The sequence below is a fragment of the Ambystoma mexicanum genome, chromosome 1q (assembly GCF_040938575.1).
Source record: "Ambystoma mexicanum isolate Mex_15411 chromosome 1q, UKY_AmexF1_1, whole genome shotgun sequence".
NCBI classification, from domain to species: domain Eukaryota; kingdom Metazoa; phylum Chordata; class Amphibia; order Caudata; family Ambystomatidae; genus Ambystoma; species Ambystoma mexicanum.
Genome location: NC_090922.1, coordinates 257,606,317 through 257,618,341, shown reverse-complemented (window position 1 = coordinate 257,618,341; position 12,025 = coordinate 257,606,317). Strand labels below are relative to the sequence as shown.

General features: G+C 43.0%; 1 protein-coding gene across 2 annotated transcripts in view; it reads left to right on the top strand.

Annotated features, from left to right (window-relative positions):
* Window positions 1-11,524, top strand: part of LOC138527233 (galactoside alpha-(1,2)-fucosyltransferase 2-like) — a 117,229-nt gene extending 105,705 nt beyond the window's left edge. For both annotated transcript variants that reach the window (XM_069638348.1, XM_069638351.1), the window contains exon 2: window positions 7,028-11,524. In XM_069638348.1, the coding sequence (XP_069494449.1) occupies window positions 7,067-8,122 (1,056 nt within the window). In that variant the 5' untranslated portion in view covers window positions 7,028-7,066 and the 3' untranslated portion in view covers window positions 8,123-11,524. The remainder of the gene's footprint in view (window positions 1-7,027) is intronic.
* The last annotated feature ends 501 nt before the right edge of the window (window positions 11,525-12,025 follow it).

The following is a 12,025-nucleotide window of genomic DNA, read 5'->3' as shown; positions in this document are numbered from 1 at the left end:
TTCAAAGGCCTCCAATAGCTGGCGCAGCCTTGTTTAAGTACAATCAATTGTGATGAAATTGTCAGCGTAAGCCATCCAGCAGATTGGTAAATGTCCGATTTTGGGGGAACAAAGGAGACCACTTCCAAAGATTTACCCACCTCGGCCACATAAAGATTAAATAGACAGGAGGCCAATATGTACCCCTGTCTCAGGCCGTTATACGTGGGAATCTTTCTAATCAGGGAACCCTCCTGGTTCAATCGTACTCTGACATGGGTGTCTTCGTGTAACAGAATGATCAGTTTAAGAAGACCGTCAGGAATTCCCCACTGCCTTAGTTTCTCCGACAATCTGGCTCTAATGACGGTGTCAAAGGCAGTGGATAAGTCCAATGCCGCCAAATGTATCACTGGATAAGTTCCCCTGTTGACAGAGTCCTGAAGACAGCCCAACAGGAACCCATTCAAATTGGTTCAGTGAGATTTCCTGAATCCCGTTTGGAAAGGTGAGAGTAAATCATTACTATTGGCCCAGACTCCAGATGCTTCAATATAATGGTTGCACATATTTTGCTATCAGAGTCCAAAATAGTTATTGGTCGGTAATTTGTTGGGGATGATCTTCCCCCCTTTTTGAATATCGGGATGATGTAGGCAGTCCCACAGCTAAACGGATACATGCCTCTCTTTAGACGTCATCGAAGAGGAACTTCAGCATTCCAGCCCACACCAGCGGTGCACCCTTAAACAATTTGTTAGAATTATTATTGGGGTCGGGAGCTCTAGAGTCACCAGCTCCTTTAATAGCATCCAATACATCCTGTAGTTCAATGGCAAATGCCCTAATTATCCCAAGACCTTTATTATTAGGACTCACAGTGCTGGAGCAGTCCGAGGGGATCTTCCCATATACGTCCCCAAAGTGCGTCACCCAGTCGTTTTCTGAAACAGCATTAATAATGTTTTCTCCTAGACCATTACCGTGAACATTCATTATTGCCCAATAGGAGAGAGACTCTTTCTTTTGAAGGTGGCCAACATTACCTCAGAGTCTAACTGAATCAATTGAGCTCAATGGTTTCTGACCCAGTTTTTATATCTCTGTCTAAGTGTCTTTATAGAGTCAGGACAATCCACACATGGTGGGCCAAGCATTCGTACTTCCCGAATGCGTTGTCTTAATTCCCTTTTTTCCAGCAACGGCTTCATCAAATAAATGTGTTTTCTTATGATTAGGATTTTTCCCACAATCTATTTTATAGTTACCACTAGTGACTAGTTCTAAAGACTCCAGCATAAAAGCACCAACGTTTTAATGCGTAACTGTCTTCAGTTTCCATTCATAATCAGTGCGATCAAGGAGCCCTTGTATTTCATTATTCACATGATCTATCTAGTGTTGATTCCACACAATTCTGTTTTGAGCCGAGTTGAGGAGAATGGGTTCCTCAAAGCTTTCACCTACAATGACCGGTTGCCAATCAATTGCACATATAAATAAACAATGATCACTCCATACATTTCTCAGAAATTCACAATCTTCACAGGTGGCCAATAAAAAGGTATCTAGGAAGATATAGTCCAGAGCGGAGCTACAAGAAGCACTATGCCAAGAAGTGCATTCCCCAAGCTCCCCTTCGACAGAACCATTTACAGGTTTTAGTCTAAAACTACTCATACAATTATTCCATTTGATACCTTTCTCACAGGTCCCAGGGGTGTTAGTACATAGGGCCATCTCCCCATAGACGGTTCATATTCAGGCACTGTGATCCCTTTCAACCTTATAACACAGGTAGTTAAAGTCCCTTGCCACTATAATATGACCTTCACTGTACCTTTGGACAAAGTTTCCAAGAATGTGCTTAGTTGGCATACATCTTCATGCCAATAAATGTTACACAGTAGAAACTGCATAGTCATCCTACCATATAGCCCTGACATTCCCACAGCCAAAAAGCCATTAGTGACATCAAACCATTATGTACATTGTATGGCACAGTCAGGTCTGCACAACATAATGAGGCCTCCGCTAGGCCTACCCCATAGGCCCTTATTAGCCAATTGGGAAATAGCATTTTAGCCATCAAGTACCAAAGGTTCGGTCAGCCATGTCTCCTGAACGTATATAATATCCAGACTATGTAGCATTAGTCCCACCTCTGAGTTTGGAAAGAGCGGATTATGAACTCTAGTGTTCCATATTGCTAGCAAGATTGTGTAGAGCGCTAGAGCCTACAAGGTGTCTTGTCAACAGAGCGGGTGGAATTTATTGTTGAGGCCGCCCAGGACCAATCCTGCTGTCTGGAGTCTCTGTTCACTTCAGCACCGTCAGTAAAGGCGGACCTGTCCCAGTTCCCCATTGCTGAGCAAATCAGTACAAGGCTCTCATCATAACGCAATGACCCTTCCAAGAGAAGTTGAAAAGGAGCTTTATACTTGAGACGGTGCTGATTATTTTTTTCCCCTTCATTCTGAGCAAAGTGCGGTACATACAAATTGCTGCAGTCATTAGCCCCAGCAGGAGGACAGCGAGATTCCTCTACTCTTAGCATCTCACAAAATCAAGTGGACTGATGCCTCCCTCATTTTTGTACAGTGGGAATTTCCCTGGGTTGCATAGCTTTTGGTAAATACATTGTGCCCCATTAAGACCAAGCATGTTATCAGTAGGCTCTTCCTCTTTGCTTGTGTTGAAAGGTTTGTTCTTGAGACTCCATTCGGAACCATAGTTTGTTTGTTGGTCCCATAAATCGGAGTGCACACTATACTGAAGTCTAGGGAGATGTCTCCTCTCCAAATTGATTATAGCTGGCTCACCCCTTGATGACCCACTTAAGGTTACCATACGGGTAATGTCCCCAAATGAGTGAGTTGAATGAGGGTTGGTGGGGGTGCCTCAGACAATACATTTGCATTTAAGTGCCACATTGGCAACCAGCTCCCCTAAAGGTTGCAGCCCTCGATAATTCAAAACAGGCTCCACCCTTGACGAGGCATCTTCTCCAGGAACAGTATATCCCCCATTGGTATGCATGGGGCGAGTGCAAGCGTTTCTGGTTCCATTATATTGAATAGAGTGGAAATAATTGTGGGTTGAGGTGAGTAATGAGCATGAGGCTGCCGCTGACAGCAGAAATTCCCAGTTATTAGTGGTCTAACAAGTCATGTCTGACTGTGACGTGTGTTTCTGATGTGATTCGGGAGGTATGATTGAAGTTCCCCTAGGATCAATACACGTCCGTTGTGTTTCCATGTCCATTAGTATATGTGAAAAGGACACAGGCTACCCCTTCCTTTTACACCTACAGGTATGGTGTACACCACTCAAACAGATCACTAAGTTATTCTGTATTCTTCATATAGCAGATCATCACTACTTGTTACTACAAAAAATATATAATTTTATTTGTCATCATACACTGTTAAAAAAGGCCAGTTCTCAGGCTCTCAATTGTAACACACACATATTTCTGTACAATCAATTTTCTGGGCACCTAAAAACACTATATTCACATTCATATAGTGCTATTATAGGGTGCTTGAACACGCAGTGAAAAGGGTTAGTATATAGTGAGTCAATGTGTTGCTCTTATTCCAATACACCTATCAAGTCGACACTGTTGCTGTTTCCAGCATGAGTAGAGTCTCTACAATTGTTGTGGTAGCTATTCTCATGCTTTCCTCAGAACTGGTAACAAAGGAGGAGGGGAACCTTAGTGTTATTCTTCTCATCCAACAAGCCTCTTGGTATGACTCTACATAAAAAATAGTAATAAAATAATGACATTAGGGCTACATGTATCTGCAGGCGTATTTTAATTAGCTAAGGCGTTTGGGTACTACTCATACCTGTACTTGTACTCCCGGGGTATTGGGCTATATTGCTTGCGAAAGGTGTCTTGCATACACCATGTCCATTAGTCCATTGCACTGTGTGTAGATCAATTTCATTATTGGAACGATGGAAGGCAATTTGTTCTTGGATGGTTTCGTCCCTGCCACCTGACAGTGTTTAGAACATTGCAAGCTTGCTCTGTTGTTCACAGGATTGACTTGCTGCATGTCCTCCACTGCAGCCGGAACTGTGTTTTTGCTGCCAAAAGCTCAGGAGTAGTGCCGTTGCGTTTTGGACAATCCAAGAACTTAGGCAGGGTGTTATTCTGCCCCAGGCCTTTGTTCGTTTTCCCCTGTTGCTTTCCACTTTTGCCCGACCCCTTCCTGAGAGGCTGGTTAGCCGGTGCCCCACTGGGGTCAGGAACAGTTATGGGAGTGGTGGTAGCATTGATCACCTCTGGTGAAGGGGTTGTCACTCCTGCAATTACTTGATTTATAGAAGAGAGTGCTGCCTGGGCTTGTGTTTCACTGTTTGTGTTCTGACAAATGGAACGACTGAAGGAGCTGCGTCTGGAGGCAGGTCGTGGAGTGGAAACATAAGAGGTGCTAGTATCGACAGAACTAACAACCTCCACTGCATCTTCATCAGAGTATGAGTAAAAATACTGGGAGAATACTCCACGAGGATTGGTAACTGTTCATTCATATTCGACAGCAGCTACAAGCTCCACGTCAGACGGATGCACTGAGTCTGGCACATAGTCAATTCTGCTAGAATTCGATTCATGTTCTACTGCATTAGAGATGCCCTCGTGTGCCGGGACTTCCACAGGGGAACCAATTTTACCCTTAGAGCCCGAACCCAGAGGAGAGATGAATAATTGATCTCCCCTGTGGATAGCGTGCGGGGAAGGAGGCAGTGGCAGGTCTGTCGCCATTTTCAAAATTTGCTTGTGCAGTGATTTCCTTGAATGTTTACACCGGCTGCGCAGTCCAAACATTTACTAGCAAAAAAATGTTTTTAAAAGTTTTTAAACACTGGTGTGTCGTTACCTGGTGTCCCACAGTAAACCACTCGACCGTCCCTCCTTCTCAAACTTCTCAGCTACTGGAAGAAAATGTAGCAAACGCACAAAGTCAGTGAAAGGGTCCACCTGCAGGAACTGGCAAGATGGTGAAAAGACTCGGAATGCAGTGCAAGAGGGCGGGACCACAGTAAACCACTCGACCTCCGCTCCTGCTCCGTGCCATACACTACTGGAAGAATATGTAGCAAACACCCAAAGTCAGTGAAAGGGTCCACCTCCAGGAACTGGCAAGATGGTGAAAAGACTCGGAATGCAGTGCAAGAGGGCGGGACCACAGTAAACCACTCGACCTCCACTCCTGCTCCGTGCCACACACTACTGGAAGAATATGTAGCAAACACACAAAGTCAGTGAAAGGGTCCACCTCCAGGAACTGGCAAGATGGTGAAAAGACTCTGAATGCAGTGTAGCAGGGGAGGACCACACTAAACCCCTCGAGCTCCAGCCTTCTCCGCGCTTCGCGCTACTGGAAGAATATGTAGCAAACACACAAGGTCAGTGAAAGGGTCCGCCTCCAGGAACTGGCAAGATGGTGAAAATACTCTGAATACAGTGTAGCAGGGAAGGACCACAGTAACCCACTCAACCTCCACACCTTCTTCGCGCTACTGGAAGAATATATAGCAAACACACAAAGTCAGTGAAAGGGTCCGCCTCCAGTAACTGGCAAGATGGTGAAAAGACTCTGAATGCAGTGTAGCAGGGCAGGACCACAGTAAACCACTCCACTCCTTCTCCGCTGGCAATAATAGCGCCCCTAACCCCATTGGGTCCTGTGGACCCAATGGGGAATGGGCAGTAACCTCTCACCCACTACTCGTGATCCGGCGCTAATAGTGCCGGACCGAGTAGTGGTAGCACTATTTGCACTGGTGGTATTACTGCCGGGATACCGCCAGACTTGTGATAAGGCCCTTAAACTGGACTCTATTAGGCCACCCCATCACATTCTTTGCCATTGGCAATGCTTGTTCTAACTATGGACTCATTCATGCATGCACATAAGGATCAATAATTATAAGTCTTTGACCAGCCTGGGTTACCGGGACAAGGTCGGAGACCTGGGTACAGAGGTAAAAACTAGTTTGGACCAGATCAGACAATGGGATGTTCATAGACATTGGAAATCCTCCAAGTGGTGGAAGTCCAATGCCGCTTGGCTGAGGGGGAGAGACTGGAAATTGTAATGGTGGGTGTAGATTTACACCCCCCGTCTGGGATCCACTTGACCGGTAAAACCATGCCCAAAGAAACATGCGCCATATCCAGTTATGGACAGTGACGCAGGACTAAACGTTCATGTCCAGGGACATTGCTTTGGCAGGAAGCAGGGTGAGTGTGGCAGGAGGCCTAGCAGTAATGTTCCAGAATCTTCCCTGAGAACAAAGTGTTTCTGGAAACTTAATTCATCACACTCCTCAACAACATTTTTTATGGAACAAATGTAATTAATACAAAAAGAATGTACTCATATTTTAGATAGGGTATTTTTTTAATAATGTAATTCAAAATTCATGAAACTGTAAGTAAGGACCGAGTGCAATCGTGCTATATCCAAGATCCCTGAAGGAACAGATCACATGAACAGAAACACAACAGATTTAACAAAAATACTAATACATAACAGACATGACCACAAATTCACAGTATGGTAAGAAAATGATATCCATCAAGATCATAACGTAGTCTGGGACTAAAATTGCAAAGTTGTATTTCATTTGTTAAGGTGTAACTTTTTTTAGAAAGCCTTTAAGGGTAGGCTAACTACTATCTTAGAGTTTTTTTTATTCGAGACGAACAGGAATTCTGGAAATGGAGCAGAAAAGGGTGAAAAGGCATTTGATTTGTTAAATGTGAGAGGAAGTACACAAAAATTGGCGCACGCAGTAGAAAATGTACAATATTGAATGATTTCTCAGAATAAAACCTAGTGGAATATTCTACCTACATAGTCTGCTAAATGTGTACAGCTTTTTGAAGTAAAGCAAACTGAGTCCTAAACTGATTTCTGTATGCCTGCTAGCATATCTGGTGCTAGAATGAGTGAAAACACTGGTGGGAGAGGAGAGCAATGGGTTTTATGCAGCCATATAAAAATAATAACTTTCTTTTCTTGTTTAGGTAATCAGAAGAAGGCACTCCCCGTAAAGAAAAAAGAACATGGGCGTGCTGGCGCAATTTCATCCCAGAAGGGTACTTTTCGTAGTGGCACTTCTCGGATCCATCACACTTCTGTCACTTTACATCAATAGTCGAGAGACAAAGGAATATTCGATGCCTCAAACCTGCCCTTGCGACAGTCTGGCGGAAAACACCCCCACCCACACAATAGAATCAAAGGGAAAAGGTGATGGGATGTGGACTGTGCTTTCAGTCAACCGCTTGGGTAACCAGATGGATGGGTATGCAGCACTGTATGCCCTGGCCAAGATGCATGGGAAACAGCCATATATTCAATCTAAAATGCATGGCTTCCTATCCCCCATGTTTAAAATCACTATTCCAGTTCTGCACAATACTGTGGACCAAAAAACAAAATGGAGGGGATATTATCTCAAGAACTGGATGTTAGAAGAGTACAAGAACATCACTGGGGAATACATCAAATTAATGTCAAGTCCCTTTTCCTGGACCTTCTTCCATCACCTGCAAGATGAGATCCGCACAGAGTTCGCCTTACATGACTTCATAGATGCAAATGCCAAACAAAAGCTCCAAAGGTTGAAGGGCTCACGGACAAATGTGACCTTTGTTGGGGTACATGTTCGAAGAGGAGACTATGTTTTGCATAATCCCAGAGATTGGAAAGGGGTGCTTGGGGATAAAGCCTACCTAGATCAGGCCATGGGCTATTTCCGTAAAAAGTATCAAGATCCCATATTTGTGGTGGCCAGCAACGGGATGCCGTGGTGCAAAGAAAACATCAATGCCTCCAAAGGAGATGTTTATTTTGCAGGGGATAGTAATGAAGCGTCGCCAGAAAATGACTTTGCTCTACTTGTGAACTGTAACCACACCGTCATGACTATTGGCAGTTTTGGCTGGTGGGCAGGTTACCTGGCTGGAGGAGAAGTGATCTATCTCAGTAACTACACTGGCCCAGGGTCAACACTTCCGAAGTACTTATCTTACAAGACCACTTACCTTCCAGAATGGATTGGGATTGATGCTGATCTGACGCCTCTTCTCGATGGTTCGTGGAAGACATGGCACTAGGCGTTGGTTATGGAAGAGCAAAAGGCAATTATGAAGGAAACCCATCAGTGTCTAAAATCTGCCAGATGGGTAAACACATAGGTTACGTCATAAGTTCTCGAAGCTAGGTCCGTGCTCATTAAAGCCCCTAATAACAGTAATACTACTTGGAATATACCTTTCCAATTTGAATTATAGTTAGGTTGGCGGCAGCTGATATAATTCAGAGGAAGAGTTGTTCATGGAACCCGAACAGGAACTTACTTTACGTGACTTCCAAGTGAAGATCCCAACTGCAGTGATTTCAAGTTTGAACCCAGAGTCCATGGTTTTAAGTCCAGACTCCTTATAAAATCTACAACCTGGCGTAATTGTACATGCAACATAACCTCTTGATGCTTTCCATACTTAACATATTAACACTAGATTAAATCTGGTTTGTGATGTAAAGCTAAAACAATGTTGTTATCCAATCCGTAGGGCTCAGAGGAAGACAAATTCATTGCTGGCTGCTGGTGGGGTTTACAGGGTCTTGAGATTATGTAGAGGGATTTTTTTCTCACCCTGGTTAATTCATTTTTGGGGCATCGCTAAAGTGGAATTGGTGGCATCGCCTGGCATACCTGCAGCTTCTCCTGCCCCAACGGGTTTTTCACCATCTGACATTCCAGAAATACGTTAGTGCAGCAGTCCTTAGGAGAACAGGGGCCATAGACTGGGCAGCCAGATTAATGCTTTCATAATGCCGAATGGAGAAAACAGGTTTCGTCACAATCTGATTTATCTAAAATCGTTTGCACTAGGGCAAACATGAATCAGACTGTTTTGTGCTATGTTTACTGCATAACATGAAAAGAAATGTTACTTGCCTGGAGAATGCCACAAAGAGCTTGCATTTGCTATACGGTTTGTTCTATGCATTTTCAGCAGCAGCATGTCAAGGTGGCAGCCACCTAGTTCCACTTGTGGCCATCTTAGATGCTGAAATATCATTTGATGTTCTCACTGTTCTTTTAAAGCTGCAGAGAGCCCCTTAAGATATTAACCTTGAAAGGTATGTTCTAAGACACTCGGCTTTTCTGCTTTCCTCAGGATGGAAGCTATGTTTAACAAAATAGAGACTCTACAATAACAGATGGCTGGGATTGGGTCGTTTCCAAAATAAAGTGACCATGAAGCAATTAAATACCTTTTTATAGGTGGGTCAAAGATACCAAAACAATCTGTCAATGGCAAGATCCAGATAAGAGCCAGCAATCATACAACGCTAACATAACATGCTGTGAGGTGGAAATAATGAGCGTTTCATGCATATGATCAACTATACCAAAGAAAACATGTATATGAATGTGTCAGCAGAAAATCACAGCAATTTGAGGAGGATATTAGATAGGATGCACTTAATATTAAACTGAGTGTTTTCTTTCTTGCTTATTCGCCCTATTGCAGAATTATACATTTCCATTCTGGTTTTTGGTAGCTATCCAGAACAATTGTACTGCACCAGCAAAATTACTTTGAAAAGAAAGCTTTTCATTATTTTAGAGATGATGGGTGTCCTGATCCATACTGGCTTCGGATGGAAAAAGAGAAGTTGTACCCACTTCCTATTGATTGTTTATATTCATATGGGAAGCTTCCGAAACCTAGGGTGAGAATGGAGGCATTGGAGGCTACAAAAACTGCTTTAGTTTTGTTTATTCAGGGTTGTGGTCAAGCATTATATTTTTACAATAATGCTCCCATTTGGTCAAATCCGGGTTTGCAGATTGAGAATAAAATGTTATACTGGAGGAGTTGGGCTAAAAAAGGAATCCTGAAAATTGTGGATGTGTGGAGAGGTGATAGGATGGTGGCTTTTGAAGACTTAGTGTGCCAGTATGGATAGGGTAATAATGTGTTTAATAGGTATCTGTCCCTGAGGCAATTATTATCAGAAAGCTATCTACTGCTCTGTGAACTGTTTGGTGATTGTCCGCAAGTATGTGTGTTGTATGGTGCTGCAACGAATGTAGTCTCTACGTTTACTAAATTGATGCCTATTCACGAATGTATGCAGGTTGCTTGGGAGACTTTATGTATGAAGTGGATAATGGAGTTGGGTCAGGATTTGTCAGGAAAGGAATGGGATAGAGCCTGGAGGGTAACGGTGAGAGATAAAATGGATTTGAATTTGAGATATACTCATCAAAGAATCTTGGGACGCATTTATTGGACCCCAGTGAGAATGCAGGAGAGGGGTTTGATGGATTCAGATTTGTGTTGTCGTTGTACTCGTTCAAAGGGAACGTATTTACACATGTTGTGGGAATGTGAACGGGTGCTTACTTTTTGGAAAGATCTTCTTGATCGGGTAGATTTGGTGTCGGATATTTCATTGCCTCAGACTTTTCTGTCTGCGGTTTTCCTCTTGAATTGTGGTGGTACTGATTGGGTTAATAGGGCATTGATGATGGCAGTTAAACATATTATGAAAGTATGAAAGTCACGGAAAAAGCCACATGTTGAGGGTTGGTTGGTGGATCTGTCGGTCTAGAAAAAAATGGAACGGCAAATGTATTTTGGTGGCCGAAGACCAAACCGTTTTATGTACAGAATGATAGAAATACAGATTGCTATGCTTGACTAATGAACGGCCATTTTGAATATAGCAAGAATCGCCATTTTGCTTTCTAACCATTGCTCATTGCTTTCTGTCTAAAACTGCTTTGCAGCTTGCAATTCTTGCGAATTCTGCATACTCTGCTTGGCTGTTAACATTGTTGTCTGAATATGAAAGGGCAAGGCCGCGAGACTGAGGAGTTTGTTGAAACTCCTCGGGAAGCAGCCCAGAGAGAAATGCCCACACTCCCTCTCTATAGCCTTGAAGGAAAGCCGCAGAACATTTAATCATTTTGCAGCTGCCAGCCAGTCTCGTTAAATAACAGAAAAATACTAGAATAAGGCAGCTAGAGGCTTGAATTATAGTTTTCTTACGGCCCCCTTTCGCCAGCCCTTTAGAGCGTGTCGGCTCCCAGGACACGAATAGCTACTCACAGATAGCAAGGTCTGAAATGTGACTCATCCCCCGTAGGTAGCCGCTTACAAGAACAGAAGCACAATGTTCTGTTCAACAACAGAAGAATGTCTCTATGCTTGCCGAGTTGCATATTGTTGCATATTGTTAATAGAATAGATGTTTGAAGATGTCATATTCGTTGAAACTGTCCATCATCACACTAAGTTCAAAGAAACCCAATAAAGGGCGGTGTTAAACATGTCACAACTGATTGTATGATGTGCATTTTGTATATTTGTAACTGATGTACAATATTTGCTCTCTTGCGTCCCTCGAGGTCTAGAGATACACGTCGCGGGGCGTGAGACCGGGTTGGCCAACTGAGACTATTTGCTTTGCAATAAACCCTAGCTTTGGGAATACAACCTCGTGTCTGGCGTATCTTTCGTGAGTGGTGATTTGCCTTGTTTCCATAAACACGAGGGACCCCTAGGGGCCCCTTTCAGATCTGCGATTGTTGTCAAGATATGAACATTCTCGTGCTAGTCGGTTACATCGGGAGACTGAATATTGTGAGAATTGGGATTCTTTTAATGATTTATTTGGGTAAGGTGTAGAGAATTTGGATTGGATTGTTGTGGGTTGGGGTGGGCGGTAGATGTTGTAGTGTTTTTGTTTGTTTGTGGTTGTGGTTTGTGGAGTTTTGTATTGAAATTGGGACAGGGGGTGGGGTTTTTGGAATAGGATGGTTTCTAAATGGATTATTCATTTTTGTATATTTGAGATGTTGCTTCAAATTGTTCATGTTTTATGACCTTCACCGTTGTTTTATTGTTATGTTGATTTAAAATTAAATAAAGATGATAAAAAAATAAAAAAATAAAATAAAAAAATTACTTTGATACACTTTCTTAGCATATGTTTTA